The sequence below is a fragment of the Arvicanthis niloticus genome, chromosome 30, assembly GCF_011762505.2.
Source record: "Arvicanthis niloticus isolate mArvNil1 chromosome 30, mArvNil1.pat.X, whole genome shotgun sequence".
Classification (NCBI taxonomy): Eukaryota; Metazoa; Chordata; class Mammalia; order Rodentia; family Muridae; genus Arvicanthis; species Arvicanthis niloticus.
In genome coordinates, this window is record NC_133438.1 from 21,659,292 (window position 1) to 21,682,241 (window position 22,950).

At 45.6% G+C, this 22,950-nt stretch overlaps 1 protein-coding gene across 10 annotated transcripts in view; it reads left to right on the forward strand.

The window, feature by feature from the left end:
• The window catches only part of Map7 (microtubule associated protein 7), a 130,204-nt gene that overhangs the window by 97,309 nt on the left and 9,945 nt on the right, over nt 1–22,950 (forward strand). For 5 of the 10 annotated variants that reach the window (XR_013108270.1, XM_076928067.1, XM_076928065.1 and 2 more), the window contains 6 exons: nt 2,046–2,156; nt 8,536–8,649; nt 13,694–13,818; nt 18,395–18,510; nt 18,739–19,010; nt 20,936–21,164. Coding sequence is in view for 9 of the 10 variants with exons in the window: in XM_076928067.1 (XP_076784182.1) it covers nt 2,046–2,156; nt 8,536–8,649; nt 13,694–13,818; nt 18,395–18,510; nt 18,739–19,010; nt 20,936–21,164 (967 nt within the window). In the remaining variant the exon portion in view is untranslated. Of the gene's footprint in view, nt 1–2,045; nt 2,157–8,535; nt 8,650–13,669; nt 13,819–18,394; nt 18,511–18,738; nt 19,011–20,935; nt 21,165–22,950 lie in introns of all 10 variants that reach the window. The other 5 variants (XM_076928066.1, XM_076928063.1, XM_076928064.1 and 2 more) reach the window with 1 other exon arrangement.

Consider the following 22,950-nt stretch of genomic DNA (forward strand, 5'->3'; position numbering starts at 1 on the left):
CTAGATAAAATCCAGTGACTAGACTGGAGCAGACTACCAGTCCACTAAAAAAAGAGACATTTGTCTGAGAAACAGTTGGAATTGGTCCACGTTCTCAAAGACTAGGAAATGAGCCGATGCAGGGTTGAGCGGGCCGTCCATTCTGCCCATTGGCACCTTCCCTCCCTTCTCAGCATCCCTGTACTAACCCTGCTCATCACCCTAAGTCCTCCCAGCCTAGAAACCGTCCCCATTAAAGTGAGCATCTGGTCTGCCTTGCTGGTACATCAGCTAGTATCATCATGGAAACAATTTTATTTGTAAACCCACCAATCCTTTTGTGAAATTGTTTCTTGTTCAGCGAGGAAAGCTGGATGAAAGTTGACAGATGGCACCACACACCCTGGCCTGGCGTCATGGCTCCAGCACCCGTCACAGAGCTGTGGACTTAGCCATTCACGCTACTCTGGTGCATGACTGTCTAGCTCATCTTTGTCTCGCTTACTAAGAAATAGATCTAAGTGCTTTTAGTAACCCATTGACAAATACCTGGGGATGGGCTTAGTATAGACACGGCTCTCCCAGCTAAATCTTAGCATATAAGCAATGTCAGGGAGTGTGTCGCCGTCGAGCCATGTGCACACACCCACAGTCAGCATCAGGTGCTCCTGGTACTATTTCCCCTCTGGACTTCTATTTTTTTCTCATTGCCCAAACCCCACCAGATAAATATAAATGGAAGGCACAGGAATCACACTTGGTGATTTATTTTTCTTCTTTAAGACATAATTAAATGTCAGCTATAAAAGTAGTTCCCAGTTGAAGATCCACTTCTTATTAATGAGACTTATTACCAGCAAGTTGTAGATAAATAGTCAAAATGGCTATACTACAGGGCAAAATTCATCAAAAGTGCTTACTGCCAAGGCTATTCAGACCAGCAGGAGCAGTGCAAAAGTGGTACTGTGGAGAGCATCTTAAGTTGTACTTTCATCAGCCAATAATGACAGACATGCTCCTCATCTTTACTCCTAGCCACCGTGGTCGGATGCACAGTGACATGGATAGTTTCTATTGCTTGTAGTTTATTCAGGTGTCATGAACTTACTGGTGACAAGACTTTGAACGCTAAAGTCTTCCTTAAGTTATTTGGCCTCAGGATAATTTTAACAGTAATACTCACTGGCTTTGGTTGAGTTCTGGTTTATATTGCTGTCAGTTCTGCTGGGCAAGTTTATGTACTGATTCTACCTCTTGCTATCAGAGCCACCCACGCCCCTAATTCTGGTGCTCAAACCCAGAGCCATGGCACAGGAGGCAAACTCTCCAGTACTGAACCCTTTCTGTTTGTTTATTTTCTATGGAGACAGAATCTTGGGCTCAGATCAGACAGAGTGACTGATGGTGGTCACCTGCAACCCCTTGAATTGGAAGTCACAGATGTAGTAAGTCTCAGGCCAGATCAAGGCATGATGAGACCCTCTCCTTGCAAAAATCCCCAGGCCTCAAATTTATAGTTCTGACTTAGCTTCCTACTAGCTGGATATAGGCAGGCCTCAGCCTCCGTGGCCTTACATGTCAATCAAATCACCCTATAGTGAACATCAGTGCTGCAAGTGAAATGTCTGTAGAAGCAAAGGAGTCTGCAGAAGAACTAGGTGTGCACTTCACATGCATACACACACCCCAGGTAGACCTTCACACACACACGCACGCACACACACACACTCCGGGTGTGCAAGTTCTCGGCACCTCTCTTTGCTTCACAGTTGGTCTGCATCGGCTTAGTAGCCTTTCTCTGCTCCTGGGTTTGTCTTCATCTGCTTGTATCATAATAACATGCTTGAGTTTAAACTGGTGAACTAAACGTTTATATTATCTCTTAAGAAAAACACTACTTATTTCTAGCCTTTAAGTTCCTGTAGTGTGTCCACTGTGCTGTTGTGCTGTTGTGGAAGATCTAGAAATGCCAATGGCCTCCAGTCCTGCTTCTTGTCCCACCGCTGAACTAGGAAATGCGACCCTGCTTGCTGGCCGTCAATTAGCTCTCTCTCCGTTTGTTTTAGATCCAGACAGGCGGTCAGTTTCCACCATGAATCTTTCGAAACATGTTGATCCTGTCATTAGCAAGCGGCTCTCGTCCTCATCTGCGACTTTGCTAAACTCTCCAGATAGAGGTACAGTCAAAAGGAAAACAAAGCCTGTTCTGTTGCTTACCTAATGTTTTCTTTCCGGGATGTGTGCAGATGGTAATAGCATCTGAAGTTGCTCTCCCTACATGTCTTAAATAGGAAGAAAAAGCCTTGAGAGTAAAAAGGCGTAAGCAGCTAAGCGTCACTTGCCTTGGGATGAGAAGGTTTCTCGTGTTAGAAGGTGCATGTAGCAAACGGGCTTTCCTCAGCCGGTTGGCAGACGAAGTCACCCCTTACCCACTAGAATGCACACAGTCTTGCTCTGGACAGTCCTGTCCCTTAATCATCGGTATGCTGGGAGTGCTGGGTGCCAGCTCTCCAAAGAGAGCCTTAAATGACTCATGATGGCGGTTTGGTTTTACCTACTTGTTTCTCATCTGGTCAGCCATTTCTCATGGCATTTCTGATGTGTGTGATTGCTTGCTTGGTGTCTATTCATTTCAGTCTTGCGGGCTCGGCCTCATTTTAAGACTATCGTTACCGTGTCCTCCAGCTAAAGTCTTAATGGAGTTTTGAGTTTATACATCCTATGGATTTACAGTACATGAATATTTAGTTGTTCATAAAATGGAAGTTTTGTTTTATATCATGGATGAAACAATCAAGCTTTTCAGAAAAGCTACTTGTTTTAATAACTACGATGATTTTAAATAAAACCAAAGATTATCATGTAATGCAAAGCACACACTTTTTAAAAATAACAAGTTATGGTGACCTCAAGTATGTTTTTATGAGATTAGAAAGTGTCATGTCTTGATCTGTAATAAGAATGTAATGTACGCATGTTCCATGTGTGTCAGTTTATATAACTTGTATTTTATATTGTGGTTCCATTGTAATATATTATGTGAATGTTGGTATTATTCTATAAAGTGGTACATGTTTGAACAGTTTCTATTCTTGTCTTCTTACCCTAACTGCTCCTTTTTTTTAAGCTAAATTTGCCTAAAGCATTGATATTAGACTGTCATCAACTTTTAGAGGTTTTTTTTTTTCATGTTAATTTACTAAATTTTTCTTCATAAGTATGCTTTATTGCAGACTAGATGGAGTACATTCAGGGAGGGGTAAACTTGTTTTCATGTTCTTTCCCTCACTGAACATAGGCTATAGATCTGGTGTGGATGTTGTTCTACAGTTGACTGTTCCCTCCTTTTCCTTTAAAGTGCTCGCTTACCTAGAACTTTGAGAACCCAGGTCTGAGACAAACCATAGTTAAGGACTTACTGTCCTTGGTTAAGTTATGATGCTCCTCTGCCTACTACAGCTCCAGGTAAAGATGAGGATAAGGAGCTGGGCTGTAAACCAGCTGATGATTGAACTTGCTGGATTCATTGTCAGTTAGAAATAAAATTACATTTAAACCCGTTGTATGATGTATCTGATTGGATTTTCTTAGGGTAATGTGGTCTGGGGACTAATATCCACTGGGTAGCCCATCTATTCTATTTGGGGTGATTCAGTCAACCCCTCAGAGGTTGAGAATCTAACTGGTAACGTCCTGCAGGATAATGAACTGGAAGCTAGATTAGCAGTCTTCACGCAGTGGCTCTTTGGGACCTGCACTGCCACCTGCGTGGCCTCCACATGCGCTGTCTTTGTTCTTGTTCTGTTTCGGGACAGGGAATCACTATGTAACCCTGACTGGTCTGGAATTCAGTATGTAGACAAAGCTGGCCTTGAACTGGAGTCAGTCCTTCTGCCTGTCAGTGCTGAGATTACTGTGTACACTGCCACAGTGAGCTATGCAATCGCTGGCTGAATTAGAAGTGGAGTTAGGAGGTAGAAGACAATAGAATCTTAGTAGCTGGGGCCAGGAAACTGCTCCTTGCACCAAGACACAGGACTAAGGAATCTACTAAGTCTGTGTCTTCACAGACTTAAACTAATGACTAAACTAAGCTGACAGCATAAGAGGGAGAGCCCTGAAGTCAGTTCCACTTTTCTGCCAAAGGAGCTCTGAGCAAGGCGCTGGTCTAACACCGTACAGCCTGGAAGGGGCTCTGGTGCTACAGAAGGCTTTGTTTGCTCATTTGTTTTAGTTAAGCAAAATCAGTAAGAGGATTCTCCTGCCAGCTATTTTTGAATGCTAGTTATGCCTTATTGTTCTTATCAAAATAGACAAGTGAGCTTTCTCCCACCTGTGGCAGTGGTACCTCAGAGCTGATGTTAGTTTAAAACTCTAAAAGTCAGGGCTGGAATGCATCTGAGCAGCTCTACCGGTTACCAAATGTACTGGAATACTGTCAGGTTGCTTAATAAACATCCACCTCCCCCAGTGTGCCTAACCCCCCCCCCCCCAAGCACTGCAAAGGGAGCCTGCATAACTACTACTGTGACCCACCTTCTTCAAAACATTTGTGAGTCCCACACGGGCATGAGGACCGACCTGGGTTAGAGCCTACTTAAAAAGATTCAGGCACGGACAGGCACAGGGATGCACACCTTTAATTCCAGCACTTGGGAGACATAGGCTGGTGGATATCTGGAAGTTCAAGGCCAGCCTGGTCTGCAGAGTGAGTTCCAAAACAGCCAGAGCTATATAATGAGACCCTGTCTCAAAGTAAATAAATAAATAAACAAATAAACAAACCATTAAAAATTAAAAAAGAAAGCCAGGCAAGGCAACACTCACCTATAATGCTAGCACTGGAGAGTCAGAGACATGAAGATCCTCAGGGCTCCCTGAACCTGTCTGGCTTAATCTGTGAGTGCTGCGTTCTGACAAAAGACCACATCTCAAGAAATAAGGGGGAGGGGGAGATGCTCAGCAGTTCAGAGCACTGTTCTCTTCCCAGCAGCACTCATGCCAAATGCCTCGATATTGCCTGTAGCTTCAGCTCCAGGGGTATAACACCCTCTTCTAGCCTGGAAACACACACACACACACACACGAGAGAGAGCGAGAGAGAGAGAGAGAGAGAGAGAGCATTCATTCACAGACCTACACGTATACACATAAGTAAATAAGAAAAATCATTAAGATGAACCACAGTTGATGAAGATACTGACCTATGGTCTCCACATGCACACATATATAAACATGTACTTATACCTACCTACATACATACATACACAAATATATACACACATATGTATGTGTCACACATCTACAAAAATAAGTACACAGAGGGGGAAGATACTGTTATTTTTACACCTGAATTGTGTCACATAGACTAATAAAATTATCTGGAAGCACCTCATTTCTCATTGACTGTTCCCATAAGCGCTATAGAAGATACCATTGCCATCTGGAAATTTACATTAAAGGTGTTTATCCTCATTTTTTTTTATAGGATTTATATGTTTTATGTATATGAGTACACTGTCGCTGTCTTCAGACACACCAGAAGAGGGCATCCAATCTCATTACAGATGGTTGTGAGCCACCATGTGGTTGCTGGGAATTGAATTCAGGACCCCTGGAAGAGCAGACAGTTCTTAACCACTGAGCCATCTCTCCAGCTCATACTCTCAGCTTTAAAGCCACCCACTTAAGCAGATTTTTCTCAAGAAGGAACGATGGGACTTTAGAAGAAGGAGCTTGAGATTGTCTACTTGAAGTTAGTCCAGACAACCCAGGTGTGATGGTGAATGCCTAATCCCATCACCTAGGAGACTGAGGCAGAAGGATCAAGGGCTCCGTGGCCTATGTAGTGAGCCCTTCCCTCTAAAATAAATAAACAGAAATGAGTTCATACACTCTCACCTTGAATCCCTATCTTAGGACATAGTGATAGATCTCAGCTGAACTGTGTCCAGAATCACCTTTTAGCCTAAAATTATACGTTTTCATTCTTGCTATACTTTGAATTAATTGCCACATCTATGGATGGTTTCAGGTAGCACTCAGGAATTCTTCCAAATGCCGACTGACAATCAGGATCTAGCAACACCTAAGTTCTGCCTGGCACCCATGACCCTGAAACCTTTGTGCTCAGCAGTTGGCTTTGTGCCCATAGGTGGAATATGGTCATGTGATTTGCAAAGGGCACTGATCTAGCCCAGATCATTCGGGCGAGGACCACAATGGCGATGGCTAGCCATGGGCCGGAATTTGCATCTTTTGAGGTTGCCTGCACTGATCTGAGGGGTCTCTCCTCACCACGGTCAGCATTTCATATCAGTGCATAAATAGGACCGATACCAGCCAGTTCCACCAAGCCATCTCCTCCCTCGGCACTTCAGAACTCTCCAGATCAAGAACTTCTACATTAAACAAGAAGGAAGAGGAATGTTGTCTACAAGCTTGAACATCTTTACAGATGCTCAGTCTGTCCATCCCCCTCCCTTGCATGTCAGTCATGAATGTGGTAGAAGTGGCAATACCTGGGATTTGTACCAATCTGCATGTGAAGCGGCTTCTCTAGTTGTTGCCCTGAAAACTTGCAGGAGGTGAACTCCTTAAGGGGTGTAGGGTGGCTGGGGGTGGGGGGCAGTTAAGGCCAGGTGTGGTAGCAAACACACCTTTAGTCCCAACATTTGGGAGGCAGAAGTAGGCAGATGGGTCTCTGAGTTCCAGGCCAGCCTGGTCTACAGAATGAGTTCAGGACAGGCAGGTCTTTGTTACACAGATTGTCAATGCTGTCTTATCTGTGCAGTTCCCAGCCCCTGTCACCACGGGGCTTGTCTCAGAAGGAAGCCTTGCTTGCTTTATTTTCCCTCCCTTGCTGGTTTGAACATACTGTTCTGTTGAGACATATGTTCTGATTACGCTGTGCTACATTGTCCGTGTAGGTAGCACCTGCTCGTGCTGCCGTCAGCTAGCTAGCATTCACTGCTGCCCTAGTGCTTTCAGTAAGTCTTCATGCTGGGAAAGATTTAGCCTGGGAAGCCAAAGACAGTCATTCAAGCCTATATAACCTGTAATCTCAGCACTTGGGTGCCAGAGGCAGGAGCGTCATGAGTTTGAGGCCACCCACAGTGTGTGCAACCTTGTCGTGTCAATAATAGTCATGTCCCTAATAAACAGAATATCTAATGGATAAATTCACCAATTCTTAAATTAACTAAAGTGTGGATCAAAATGACCACTTTTAAAATAAAGTCAGGTCATTAAAGGGCTTCCTGGAAATTGGGTTCTCCCCGCACAGAGGCAACTCTTTTCAGTGTAACAGTGTTGGTTTTTATAAACTAAACCAGATTTCCAAGACTCTAAAAGTTATGTTCCTCTAAGAGATGACTGATATATATAGGACCAGCTACACCCGAGGAGTGCAGACCAGAGGTGGAGCGGTCATGTTTTGATAGTTTTAAAAGGCTTTGATGAGTGACATGGGGGCACTTTCTAGGTGGCATGTGATCTGTGTGTGACAGTGGCATATTGCTGCAAGCCTCTTAACTTACCGTCTATGTTTTAGCGCGCCATCACTAGCTGCTCACAATGCAAACAAAGTCCTAACTGGCATGCATTTTCTAACCACAGCCCTGCCAAATCCCAGGAGTTTGGGACCCACGTGTCATTGTGTGAAGTTTGTTTTCAGATCTTCAGACATCACTAATGAACTTGAGGTTTCTAGTGACTTTGCACTTGAGTGTTTTTGCTTTCTTCTGTCTCCCTTGAGCTTTAGCCTTGATCTTCAGCTGAAAGTTTTATATTGTGCCAAACAGGGACCTGAAAGAGTCTAGCTTGCTGAGTGAGAAGCTCAAAAGAACCCCATAGAGACCTGTGCATGAGTCTTCTTTTGATTTATTGTAGCTCCTCCTCCAGTTATCCTAAACCATTCGTGGAGAGCCATGAGTTTAACAGAGTTCTTGCGGTACTTTATGTTAATCTAGTCTTCATTTGTCAGCCCCAATGAGAATGATTATTGAAGACATACAGGAAGCCTTCTGTCAGAGATGGCTGCTGTCAGTGATGGCCATCAGAGAGGTGTTACCGATAATAGCAGATCTGTAATTGAAATGGTATTTCCAACCGGGCGGTGGTGGCGGCGCAAGCCTTTAATCCCAGCACTTGGGAGGCAGAGGCAGAGGCAGAGGCAGGCGGATTTCTGAGTTCGAGGCCGGCCTGGTCTACAGAGTGAGTTCCAGGACAGCCAGGGCTACACAGAGAAACCCTGTCTCGGAAAAAACCAAAACCAAAACAAAACGAAATGATATTTCCATTTTAAGACCTGTTGTTTGCTTAACAAGAGCAGACCAGCAAAAATCCATCCCAGCTGCCCCTTTAGAGCCTGCTGTAAGCATAGCGCAAGGAAAGGCAGTGTTTGTGGAATAGCTGCTCCCTTGAGTGGGGATCCTGTTGCCCTGACTCGTGGCCACGTCTTCCCTGGGGAGCCTGAGCTTAGGTGTGGTGATGAACAGCACCCCCTCGGCCCAGTAAGGAATGTCCCTAACATCTTGCTTATGTGGTGACATTTAGCTCGCCGCCTGCAGCTCAGCCCCTGGGAGAGCAGCGTTGTTAGCAGACTTCTGACGCCCACACATTCGTTCCTGGCCAGAAGCAAAAGCACGGCCGCCTTGTCTGGAGACACAGGTAAAGCCATCCAGGCGGAACTTTGTGGTGAGGTAAAGTCCTCCTTTTGAAGCCTGTCTGCTCTTCCCACGTTCAGCTAACCCCACCTCCATTCATCCTGGTTTGTGCTTCTCTCTGTTGGTGTTGGCTTTATACTCTGGCACTGTTTCCTCTTTACATCCACCCTAACAACTTATCTGGACACCAGATGCCAGGCGGGCAGATAACGTCCCTCACCTGATCAGATGGCCTGTGTCTGCTAGATTACCAGGAAAAAAAAGTATCACTTAAACCTACTTTTCTTTCTACCCCTGTATGTCAACAGATGACCAAGGGTCGTGGATATAATTTAATACTACTGTGCAGACTTGGAAATAAATCATCACACTCCTCTGACTTAAGCACGTAGTTTCTTACCCTGGCAGCTTCCCCCTGCTGTGCCAGGCTTCTGTGTGTAACCTAGTACCTGGAACCTTCTAAGCTCTAAAGAGCCGAGAAGGCTACTTGAAATGTACCCATTTGTTACTTTCACTGCAAACATAGAACATACCTAATCTCGGCTGTTACATTGAAACTTTTTCAATGCCGAATGTGCCTGAATGAACCAAATGAGTGAACTAAAAGTAACTGAAATGTATCCAGTTGGTAAGACCCATCCATATAGGCTTTGAGTGACATTTGTATATTGGTGTCACGGTTGGATTTCCCAGCTCTCTGTGGGCACAGTGTCTCTGGAAAAGCAACTTAGCCACCCCTCACCCTCTGCACTTGGAAAACCATGTGTCCTCTTTGAAAAGTTCCCTTTAAAAAGGCCTTGTTTCTTCATGCTGCACAAATAAACCTCTTGGTAGTTTTTATGGACTTTCCTCTGTTAGCTAACGAGTGTCAGGTTCTGCTTCTCACTGTCCAATGTGAGGCAGTCAAGGCCACAGGTCTAGGCATCCTCAACACCTCTCCCTCTCTCTCTCTCTCTCTCTCTCTCTCTCTCTCTCTCTCTCTCTCTCTCTGGAAATGAGCTTGGCAGCCATACGTGCTAACACCAGGCTACGTAGAGAATCTTCAGGTGTTCGCCTGTCCCTCTCAGCACTCAGCACTTCATCTGGGATTTTTCTGAAGGAAAAAGTACAGCATTTTAAGATTACGTTATGTTTTATACCGCAAACTTCATACTTCTTTGCAAGTGATGAAAGTAAGTCTGCTGCTTCCAGGCTGCCTGTCTACCCTGTCTGTGGACACTCCACAGTGTGGCCATCACGCACCTGAATCCCGTGTTGTGTGTTGTCTTGTTCCAAAGCGAGGAACGTGTCTTCCTCTGCTGTTTCTGTCGGCGCTGACCCTGGCAATGCTTTTACCCCTTGTCTTTCCCACGCCATTTCTTTGCTGCCCTTCCTTTCCTTTCCCACTGTCTGCCCGCTTCCCTGTTCTGCTTAGTTGGGGTACAGTTGGTGTTTGTGAGAAGCAGCAGCACATAGATGTTGAGTCTTCGCTACATTCTCTGGGTTATAGCTACCTATTCCATTGACACAGCTTCTATTTAATGAGATTAAAGACTCCTGGTTTTTATAAAGGTTTCCGCTTGGATTTATGAATGGAAATGTGTCTTAGTTGTCTTTCAGGACACGTGCTGTCTTAATTTTCCAGTGTACCTTCTGGATTATTAGTTTCTCTCCATTTCAGTTTTCTTTCTTTCTTCATCTTATTCCCAGTTGCCACTGCCAGAAGGGGCTATATCCATAGCCAAGACTGCAATAGCAGTTAAGACCCTCGTCCTTTAAGGTGCTCAGAGATTGCAGGGCCCTTCTCCACCCACAACCCTGAGCAAGCAGTAAGGATCCTGAGTGTTGGAAGAACCCCATCTTACCCCTCCCATTTGTAGTCCCCACTTTGGGTTGATCTTTCCACGCCATGGTCCTCCCGAACCTGCAGAATATGTACTAGAGGTTGGGATTAGGCAATCGGAACACTTGAGACGTGTGTGTCAGGCCTTTAACAAATGTTAGCATTCTACCCTGCTGGTTCTCTGCCCTGACCCCACCACTGAAGCTGCATCGCCTGTTCTGAGCTCTGTGTTCCCACTGAAGACCTGGATGGGTTAGGTAATGCACTTTTGGCTGCCAGGAGCAGTGGAGGACATTCTCAAAGGCATGTTCACTCTCTTGAATTAAACTACAAAGGACACAGAGTGCACCATAGGCATTAGTTACTCCTACTGTCTCTTCAGGAGAATGGGATTGTTCAGTTTGCAAGTTTCAGGTTTTCAGTGGTAGATGTTCAGAATGTAATACCCTTGGACATTTTAGTATCTATTTCAGTCAGAAGTAATTTTTTTGAACAATTAAAGTTGAGAATTTTTAAATAGATAGAGATAAGGATATTCCTAAACTACATACGGCGGCACACACCCTTAATCCCAGTACGCAGGAAGCAGAGGCAGGTAGATCTCTGAGTTTGCAAGCCTGGTTTTCATAGCAAATTCCATTGTAGCCAAGGCCACAGAGTGAGAAGATTTTCTACCCATACTTAATGGTTTTTTTTTCAACACTACAATAAAGAATACATTAGATTGTTCCAGGACGGTCTCAGCAAATATTCATTTTTCACTTTGCACTAAAGGAAAATGAAATCATGTTTCTGTTTCCTTCCGTTCTCAGTGCGAGCCTTGATCTCCGAGCAGGCCTGTTCTCCACTGCCCCTTGATCTGTAGGCAAGGTTAATGGGCTCTGGCTTTGCCTGGACACTGGGCACCACTTTTCCTGATTATTAACCTACAGAAATACCCTGTGCAGAGCATGGCTTCTGCAGTGTATTTGATTAACTCATAGGAGTTTTGCATTAATGAACCCTTTCCTTGTCTGGGAAGTGAAAGTGCCTTGTGATACTTAAGGAAAAAACTTATTTTCCAGTACTTTCCCTGGTGGTCACCACCAGCAAAGACAAGAGGCCCTCCTACCTCAAAGTACAAATCTACCATGCACCATTAAAGGTCAGAAGAAAAGCTGTGTCCACTCCCCTGTTGTAGCAGTGTTTCAGTGAAGAAGGGTATTTTGTTCAGACATAGGAAGAGAGGCTGCAGCTTCCAGCCTTCCAGCTTCCTTCCCCTTGAGTATGAGCCAGAAGATCCCTGGAGATATGTGATGAGACTTTTTTTTTTTTAAAGATATATTTATTTTATGTACATGAGTACACTATTGCTCTCTTCAGACACACCAGAAGAAGGCATCTGACCCCATTACAGATGGTTGTGAGCCACCATGTGGTTGCTGGGAATTGAATTCAGGTCCTCTGGAAGAGGGGTTGGTACTCTTAACCACTGGGCTGTCTCTCCAGCCTTTGATGAGACTTTTACTTGTGATTTGGAGATGGAGGGCAGCTCAGCCAAGGTGCCAGGTTCCATCCCCAGCAGAGAGACCACAGACAGATGTAAAGCTGATACAGCTGTCTGTAAATAACATTTTTTTTTAATTTATGATTTTTTTTTTTTTTTTTTGGTTTTTCGAGACAGGGTTTCTCTGTATAGCCTTGGCTGACCTGGAACTCACTCTGTAGACCAGGCTGGCCTCGAACTCAGAAATCCACCTGCCTCTGCCTCCCAAGTGCTGGGATTAAAGGCGTGTGCCACCACCGCCCAGCAAATTTATGATTTTAAAAATTAAGATTGTCATAAACTTAGTAATTTTGAGTTTTTATTAATACTGTTAAATTTACCTACATAGGGCTGAAGAGAGGACTCAGAGGTTAAGAACACAGTCTGCTCTTCCAGAGGTCCTGAGTTCAATTCCCAGCAACCACATGGTGGTTCATAACGATCTATAATAATATCTGATGCCCTCATCTGGCCTGCAGACATCCATGCAGGCAGAACGCTGTGTACATAATATTTTTTTAAAAATCTACCTACATAATTTTTTGAAGGCTTGCCTCAGAGTTGGGTGTGGTGACACACACTTGGAGTCCCAGTGTTCCTCCAGATGCTGAGGTGGTGGAATTGCCACAAGCTCGTCATGATCAGCCCTGGTCTACAGAATGAGTTCAAGACAAGCCTGGGCTATACAAACACATAGTAAGCACTTGTCTGTACAAGTTAAGTAAGAACTGCGACAGGAACCAGATTTGCATAAGGTAATTTTATAACCTCGCTCAGGTACATGACATTATCCTCAACCGTGTTTGCTTCATTTTTTATGGAAAACCAAGATTTTTTTTTTAAATGAGGTCTGAAATTCTGGCACCTGTGCAATGTTAAATAAATTGCCTTAAACTCACTGTTGTATAGTGGCTTGATAAGTGTCAATGTTCCTTTGAAGATGGGTGGTCTAAAACTCAAAGTTCTGTCCTTAGTAAGACGGTCACTGCTATCCAAAATTCAGCCACAGTGGCTATCCTAACACACTAATGTTCTTCTTGCCATTTTAGAAAATTACAACCTGACTCCCCATATTTTCTATTCCTTGGCTTGGGGGGCAGGGCAGAAGTATATATGACCTTGCCTTCAAGACAGAGATCTTTTTCAGCTGTTTCTAACTATCCCTGACACAAGTCTCAACACCTGGCAAGACATGGTCAGTGGCCACAGATCTCGGTTGCTTCCCTCCGCTGGCTCCTGAACTTGGCTCCTGAGACAGTTACAGACTTTACTTGCCTGCTCACATGCTTGCTGGTTCTAGCTTTAGATACAGGATAGCGGTAAGTAGGAAAAATATGTCCATAAGCCTGTCTTCATTTTAAAATGGCGTCATAGATACAGGGTCTTCTCAGAACCATTGGTCTGTAGTCATACAAGGCCGTGGCTGTCCACAATCGGATTGTTTCCATGTCTTTAGTCATAACTAAAACAAACAAGTAGTATTACATTTCAGGTCTGTCAGCCGGGCACCTCACAGGTTTACAGGTAGAAGGCGAGTTGAGACTCTCAGGGCTGGGCATGTTAGGTAATAACATCTTCTCCCCGCTTTTCTTTCTGCCTTCTTCTGCACCTGCCTCTGGCTCTCTTCGCCTGCTCCTCTGGCTCTCTTGTGTGTAAAACCAATCACCTGCACTCTAGTTACCCCCGTTTGTCCTCGTTCAGCATCTTGCAACCCCGTCATCATGCCCTTCAAAGCTGCACACTCTAGAAACCCAGTGGAGCGACCAAAACTCTTTGTAACACCGCCCGAGAGCTCTGCACGAAGGAGGACCATTCACGGGACCGCGGTGAGTAGTGGAGAGGCCGGTGTGTGGGAATCGGTGCTGTGTGTCTGCAGAATGGGCTCTGCCCTACGGTGGCCTCTGGGCACAAGATCAGGAGACTGCTACATGCCATCTCACCCATTATGAACCCAGCTTGCTATGCACTCCTACCCCTCACCGCCTCTCACTTGGGGGTTTTGCGCTCCCAAAACATTTAAAACTGTTCTTTACTCAAGCACAGCCCATTCTGCTGGGACCTTTAGACAAATAAGTGGTTAGGAAACATTTTCAAGGTCAGAAACTATGTTACCTTTGAAGGAAAGTAGAGCTGGCTTGCTGCCCCGACTTTTTACCCCAACCATAAAGCTGACCGAATTCTGAAGGTGGTTCACTCACTCAACCAGGTATGCATGCCTGCCACAGCCCGTATCTTAAAACAAGATGAAGGATTTGGAAACAGTTTCTGTTCAGGAGGCACCTCTTGTAAGGCTATTGATCTACATACCCCAGGTATTTAAAGTGAAGAATCCCTGAATATAGCATGTGTGTCCTGAGCATGCTATGAATGCAGCGACGTCCTTTGATGTCTCTTGGAATCCTTCATCTTTGTTTAAACTGTGAGCTTATGTGCCGTAGTTGGAAGATGCAGACATTGTTCTATGGCTTTGGACCCTGGACTTCAGTCATGATGTCCCCAGTCTACCTCATGCATGTCATTGCTTGCCTGGCAGCAATGATATTGTGATCCTGATTGCAGAGGCTAGAACCTTAAAAAAAAAAAATGTGCCAGACAGAGCAATTCTCATGTTTAAAGCTGATGGACATACTGTAACTCTAGGCTTTGTAATAGAGGCATGTTTAAGGACTGTGAGAGTTGAAGATTTTTGCCTATGGGGAATTTTTTTTGTGAGCCCCTTTAGGCATCAGTGTGATTGATAACTGAGACAGACTCACTGCCCTGTAGCCAAAGGTGAAGCTACCTTTGCTGTCTGTGGACTCTTACTCCATCAGCTTCAGGATGCTTTGGAGAGCCAAGCTTCAGACAGAAAGTGACACTGAACACTTAGGGTGCATGCAGTAGGAGAAAGCATCTCAAACGCCTTCTGAAAGTAAGGTAGAAGGAGGGTTGTGGCCAACAGTCTGTCACCCTGTGAGCTTTGGCGGTTCTGTCTGTCGGTGCCTTCCCGACTGTGATCAACTAGACTTTTCATTGCCTTTCAATCAAGTATTCAGGGAATGCTAACTGTCAGAAAAAATGATGTTTATATCTACACCGTGGAATTAGTACTGATTAACTATATTGAATATACAAGCCTATGACTTCCATCCATGTGTAGGCACCGCACACACATGTGGACATGCACACCCAAGACCAGAGTTGCAGAATCATGTTAAATCTATGGAAGTTTCTGAAGAACTGCCCAACTGTTTGGCCTAATGATGGTACCATTTTGTGTTCCTATCAATCATGCATAAGGATTCCACTTTCTCCACGCCCACACTTGCTATTTTCTGTACTTGTCTTTATAATACACAATTTACTAAATATGAGTGATAATCTCATGGCTGTGATCTGCATCTCAGTAGCATGGCACATTTTTTGTAGACAGTGGCAGTTGGTAAATGTTTATAGAGATGTTTACTAAAGGCTTTTGTGTCCCTATGTTTGTGTTTCTGACAATCCAGTCGGCCTTGCACATCATGCAAGGGCTTTTGCACTGAGCCTGTCACCAGCTCAGGCTGGTTTTAAGTCAGCTAACAGATTGTTGCATTGTGGGAGTCAGTAGTTTATTCTAAATAATGCCTCCCAGCCATATAGGCATAGGTGGCCTGTTATCTTTGTTTTAAGCTCATCCATTTTGAGTTCATATTTATTGCATAAAGAGTCCAGTCTCACTGTTGTTCTTGTGAATATACTACCTCCTTGGTACCATTTGCTAAAAACTGTCCTTCTCTTGTTGAGTGGTCCCAGTCTCTACAGTTTCTAGAGTTTATTCTATTCAATTGGTCTGTGTGCGTGCATCTACATGCCAGTACCATGCTGTTTTAACTGTTACTGCTTTAAAATATATCTTAAAATCAGGAAATCTGAGAAGTCAGTCCAGTTGGTTCTCTTTTTCAGATATTGTAAAGTTGCTGCATACTGGTCAGTAGCCGGATGACTTGAGCAACTTGTGTGTGCTCTAAGCATCGTGGAAAGGGTTCAGAGGAAGGATGATTGTAGCAGTTGCTACCCATTAACTCACCCAGTGCCTCTGTGTGTGTGTTGCCCAGACAGCTGGCTGGATGTAAGGCAGCAGAAGAATTGAAAAGAGAAGGACAGAGCCCCAGCCATTGCCAGTTCACTGTCACCTTGATGAAGACTGTCAAGGGCATAGGAAACCCAGATGGTCAAAGTTAGCCCCCAATACCTCACATTGTGTTTCTCTTTTTGATTTTCTCATTCTGCTCTCCTTGAACTTATCTAAGCCACATCAAAATGTTTTTACAAGCTACAAGTGGTGGCAAACACCCTCATTCCCAACACTCAGGAGGCAGAGGCAGGTGGATCTCTATGAGTTCAAGTCCACCGGGGTCTACAGAGTAAGTTCCAGGACACACACACACACACACACACACACACACACACACACCAGGTAAATGTACTTGCTGGGAGGCATGATGAGCCTGGTTTCATCCCCAGAGCCCACATGGAAGGAGAAAACCAACTCAGACTTTCACAAATTGTCCTTTGACTCAACACAGGCATACACTCACAGAGGAGTAAACAAATTTTAAAAATGTATGTTTTAAAACGTTTTTAAAGGAAGAAGACTCACCTTGGCACTTCAGCATCTCCCTCAGGAAGAAAGGCGGGCCCTCCTCCCTAGTTCCTGTCTCCCTAGGCTTACGGGCTTCTCTATATATGGCTCAGGAGGGAACCCATCTGGCGGCTGCAGCATTTTACCACCCAGAGACTGCACCTGTCCTTCAAGGCCCCACTTGCCTTTGAGGAGTCAATTGGGGCAGAGGGTGGCCATGCAACTGGGTTGATCTAGACCTGACCCCCACACCACGGGAAGATCCCCTGTGCCCTCAGTTCTTCTGTGGTAGGAACTCAGCAGAGACAGTGGAGACATCAGATGTTTTTTCCACTTGCAGCCCAGTCAGCCAGCTGGGGTACTGTTCCGGAAGTTGGGAGACATAATTAAAGGAATTCAGATAAGGAGGAGAGAGAACATTTCTACATCCCTAGTAGAAAGGAGACGGGTACCCTGGCAGCCCTGGCTAGGTGACATCTGCCTGGCCCTTTGTTCCCTTGTACTGGATTAGCCAGAGGTGCTGGCCAGCCTCCCTGCCACCCATAAACCCATAACCACTCAGAGTCTCAGATCTTTCTAATTTTTTCCTCTCTTTCTGGCCTTTGTTCCCTCCCTCCATTCTCTCTCTCTCTCTCTCTCTCTCTCTCTCTCTCTCTCTCTCTCCCTCCCTCCCTCCATCCCTCCCTCCCTCCCTCCCCCTTCTTCAGCTTGGGATTCTTCAGGCACCCAGGCTTCCTCTTGTTCCCTTCTGTTTCCCCTCCACTCTTCCCTGTTGACGTCAGAACCTCCGAACACATCGCTAGTCTTCTCTTCATACGTTTGGCCCGATCTCTGGCCGAGCACTGAGCACTAGGCGGCCATCGGGGGAGGGCTGATGTCCCCACTCACCTTGGGCACTCTTTTTAGGAAAGAGTGACCTACACTTCCTCATCCTAGCTCCACTTTCCTTGGGGGAGAAACGGGGCCCTTAATGTAAAGACTTGTCTACAAAAGCCACACAAAGGGGGCCATGTATCTGAAATAACCGACAAGTAAATGAATGACTGAGTGATGGTATTTTCCAAAGCAGAAGAAAACTGCTAAAGAATAGAGAAGTAGAGCCGGGCGGTGGTGGCGCACGCCCTTAATCCCAGCACTTGGGAGGCAGAGGCAGGCGGATTTCTAAGTTCGAGGCCAGCCTGGTCTACAGAGTGAGTTCCAGGACAGCCAGGGCTACACAGAGAAGCCCTGTCTCGAAAAACAAAAACAAACAAACAAAACCAAACAAGAATAGAAAAGTAGAATGTGCGCTTAAAGGTTTTGTTAAACGGGGCTGGTAGTGTGGCTCAGTGGTAGGGCACTTGTCTTGTTTGAAGCCTGGGGTTTAATCCTCAGTAAGGCAAAAAGAAAAATTGCAAAATCGAAAACAAAAGGAACGGGTATGAGAGACAAGGTAAAGTAATTCCAGGTAATGTTAGCATAGGCACTTTTTAAAAGTTCATAATGTTTTGTCGTTTTTTTTTTTTTTTTTTTTTTTTTGAGATTATAATATAATTACATCATTTCCCCCTTTTCTCCCTTCAAACCCTTTTTGACAAAACAAATCAAATCATCAGATCTACTTTATCCCTGTCATCTGTGTTGACTTGGTTATATACTGGTCAGTTGTTTGCAGACAGGGGCCTTGTCCTGCAGTGCAGTGGATCTCTTAAGACGTAGTTTAGAAATTGTCTTAATTCCTAAAACACTAGACGGTCTGTAGTTTGTCACTGGGTATCATTAATATGAAAATTCTAATTATTGAGTTTCTCTCAACCTAGAGCCATAAAAGAGAGCGAGAAAGAGAACACATTCCCTTCCACGTTTCCCCTGGTGTCCGCAGGACTCTGTCTCCGTCGAATCTCAAAGCGAGGTCACCAGCTCCGGCCCGCCTTTGGTGAGTGTGGTGGAGGTGGATGGAGTGTGCACACTGGAGAATGAGCTTCAGTCCCCACCTTTGACTTCGGGGACAGCAAGCTGCCTTGTTAGCAGCTCCTTTTCCACATTTACCACAAAGAGAAAAATACTCCGATCGGAAAGTCTGCTTGGTTTTACGTGTGTGGGTGTTCTGGGCTCTGGTAAGCCAATCCTGACCCATTCGTTGTCCTTGTCCTTTGTGGCCCAGGCTCCCATCCAAGTCCATGCCTCATCTACCTGGTACTCCCCGGCCCGCATCCTCCTTGCCTCCTGGCTCAGTCAAAGCTGCTTCCACTCAGGCCCACTCCTCGTCTCCTGGCAATATCCGCCCTGTCAAGAGAGAAGTGAAAGCAGAGCCTGAGAAAAAAGATCCTGAGAAGAAAGTAACCAATGAGCCCTCAATAAAAGGCAGGGCGCCATTAGTGAAGGTAGAGGAGGTCACGGTCGAAGAGGGGACACCTGTGAAGCCAACTGACCCTGGTAAGAATGGACCAGCTGGTCCCGGGGTGTCGACTGGTGCTCTCTGTGCTTGCCCTGTTCGTGGGTGGTTTTATTTAACTCTTCTTCATTACTGGGTATAGGAAATTCATATTCTCATTCTCTCTTCTCTCTCTCTCTTCTCTTTCTCTCTCCCTACCACCACTCTGTATTGTGAAAGCTCTGTGAGGCCAAGGATGACCTTGAACTTCTTACCCCTTTTGTTCCTCCTCCCAAGTTGCTAGGATTACAGGTCTATGTCATCAGGCCTGGCTTGATGGCACCTTGACATTAGTCTTGCCCTCTGTGCGTGCCAGGCAAGCACTCTGATCTACTTCCCCAGCCTGATCTGTATTTTTGAAAAGATTTTCAAATCATTTCTAAAAATTCTAGACTGATATTTTTAGATTTTTTTTCAAATTACAAATCCTTGGCCTTACCTCAGATCTACTGGATCAGAATATATGCACAAGGTCAAACCACTTCCGTACTGGATTGAGGACCGCCGGTTCAGTGTGCGACAGACCAGAAGACCTAGCAGTTGTCTTCTGTGCGATAAGTCAGTGTTGTTTGCAGTCACCTGGAACTAGGAATTCAATATTTTTCTTACTAAAAATTATTTTCATAGAAAATACAATTGGAGGTTTGAGGGTGAGAACCTTGAACAAGTTACAGTGTTAGAATGGAGGAAGAGCCCAGTGTTGGCTTCATTCCAAAGGATGATAAAGACCCCCAAACAGGAAAATGCTATGAAAGACTGAGCATATACTTCTTACTGGTCATCCTAGCTATGGTGGAGGCTGAAGCTCATGGGTCTCAAGTTCAAGGCCTGTCTGAGACGAGCAACTTAGACTAAATAGAAAGTATACATGGTGCTGTGCTAGAGTGCTGGCAGCATGCACGAGGCTGTGGGCTCAATCCCACAGGAGAGGAGAGGGAGAGAGAGCTGCGGACTGTCAGACTGTAATCTTGAAGCGGACAGTTTGGGAATGAAGGCTCTAGTGCCACCCATCATGTACAGCCATGAGACCGTTCAAGTGCCGTTTCCAATCATCCAACTAAATCTCTAAACACAGTTGAAGAACATTTTCCCAAAGCACTCTTGGGGCCAGACTTGTGGCAGCTAACGTGCCCGTCCCTGACAAGGCTATTGCTCCCTCGTGTCTGGGGTCTCAAGACAGCTCTGGGTAGATTCTTTGAGACGCAGTCTCACCGTGTATCCCAGGCTGTCTCCCAAGTGCTGAGATTAAAGGTGTGTGCCACCGCACCTTGGAGAAAAGGAGTTGCTTTAAAAAGTGTGACGGTGCACACCTGGGATCCACGTCAGGCAGCTGGGGCAGGAAGATCGTGAACTGGCTCTGAAGAAGCCCTAACTACACAAAAATCCTGTGTCCAAAAAGGGGGTAGGGGGTATTTTAAACTTTAATTAAAATAAATAAAAGGAGCCTCTTCGTTGGGTGCCACCTGCCCAGCCTGAGTCCCAGTTGTAGCCTGGATGGTGATGATGCCCATTACAAGGCTTTGATGCCGAGGTAACTAAGTCACCAAAGCACAGAGACACTTGTAAGAAAAGGCAGATGGAGAGCCTTGCCTCTATTCTGCTCAGGATGGGGCTTCCCACAGACCCTGACTCGGGCCCTTGGTAAACATTTGACAGATATTGCTAACTGATTTAACTGCTGTGAAAATAAGACGTGGCGACAGAGTGTGAGCTTTGTTGGATGTCTCACTTCCACACGCAGTTTTGTTATCGGTTGCTTGGCTACAGATAGACAGAATACGGTGAAGCCGTGAGAACAAACAGTGGTACTTTTTCCCTTCTCTTTGAGAATGATGAGTCCGGGCCTGGGCCGTGGAGAATGCCAGTTTTTGTTTTGTTCCTTGGGTTTTCACTCCACTTGGTTTTCTCCTTGTACCTATTTGCACAGCTGCTCCAGCCTCAGCCCCCGTTCCAGCCCCGGCCCCTGCTCCAGCTACGGACCCAGCCCCAGGCCCAGTACCGTTGTCCACTGTGACTGTTGGTGTAGCTCCTAAGACTTCTGCAGGCACCACCGACCCAGAAGAGGCTACAAGGCTGCTGGCTGAGAAGAGGCGCCTAGCCAGAGAGCAAAGGGAGAAGGAGGAAAGGGAGAGGAAGGAAAAGGAGGAGCTGGAGAGGTAAAGGGTGTTAGTGCCCTCCCGCTTGCCCTACAGCCAGAGATGGCATGGAGCTCGGGTCCCTCCTGCTCCCCTCCAGAGTGTGGAGGTGACAGTCCTGTGCCATGCTTGGTTTACTTGATGCTGGGTATCGAACCTAGGACCTGTCTATGCCAGGCTAATACTCTATCAACTGAGTGACATCCCCAGAACTATCTTTAAAATCAAATTTTCTTCTGAATAGCAACATACCAACTCGGATAAGAATACGTTTAAAGGGAGGAAAAGATATCTGACACAAGCAGTTGCTTACATTTTAAGTAGCCTTTTCTGCTCTCTGACTTCTTGGAGGATGTGCGTGCAGCCACACACACACAGATCCATATGCACAGTGAGGGTGCAGCTGTCAGGTCTGCTTTCGCAGCTAACACTTCTTCAGACTCAAAGTTTCTTCACTATCATCGTATCGCTATAAAGCTGCGTGATACCAATGTGTTTGTTCAGATAAGACTCCCTTGGAGAGAAAGATGTTTAACTACTTCAGAATTGCCTGCCAGACATACGCCAGGAGGTGCCTTTAGCAGAAGCAGCCTTACGTGCAGGAAAGGCAGATCTATAACCAGAATAGGTTTCTACTCCAGGAAGGACAAAGCGTTGTCCTTTCCATGAAGGAAGTGGTCCAATATATAGTCAGCTTGCTGGCTGCTCACCCCAGGGAATGGTGCCATATCTGGGGCTCAGTGCTTGGTTTCTGCCCTTGGCAGTTCTGGGGCACAGCAGCATCTGTAGCCAGGTCAGCCTCCGTGAGTGGAAGTCCGTGGTGTTGAGCCTGTGTTTAACCCCCGTTTTTCTATTATCATGGCCACTTCGTTCATGTATCCATTGGGCAATGACAGGGATGGCTGGAGAAAGATGCTGACTGTCCACAGAACGGTCTTCCTATTGACTGGATTACTGAACTCCTCTGCTTTTGATGAGCATTTACAGGGATACAAATATCTTCACATCTTTTGCCCATTTGAAGAGATCCCTCCACATACTTCTTCCCCAGATGTCACTCTAACCAAGTTACCAGTCATGCTTTTTCCAAGTTCCTCACCAGCCAGCCAGCCCACTGGCCTACAGTGAGTCAGTGAATAGTTAAGTATCTGGCCATTTCTCCTAAACAAAATGTGTACTACCTGAAGTTCTGCCCACTGTGAAGATGTCCCTTCACCAGTGTCTTTCAGAGTTGTCCCCCATAATGCTGCAGCTGTCCACTTCTGGGTGGTCCCTGCATAACGTGCGGAGCCATCAGTAAACCACATCCTAGTCTTCTCTTTTTCAGTCAGCCCATCATAATGAAGCACCCCATGAGGCCACGGGTGCATGCTTGGAGGCAGATGGCATTGTAACAGGAGTAGAAACCGTAGGCATTTGACAACTTCTTCATCTACCTTGCTTGTGCCTTCAGGACCTGCTTAGGCGTGTATACACACCACTTCCATGTGATAACACACTGCTGCTGTGCACGACCTACCTTATGACTTGGTGGCTCAGATAACACCCAGCTCATGATGGGCAGTTCAGCTCATGGTAACATGGTGGCCTATTCTCAAATGTTCAGTTTCCACTGTGGCCCAATAGCAGGCCAAGAACTGTCTTTCAAAAAGGGAATAGTTGTCTGCAGATGATGGTAGAACCTTGCTCCAAAATCCCAAAGGTCTCTTCTGTGATTTACCTACAGGGGCCTGTCAAAGGCTCCAAACAGCATCCCTTGCTCCCAAATAGCCACTGACACTTCAAGTTCCATCATGTCTGCTAGATT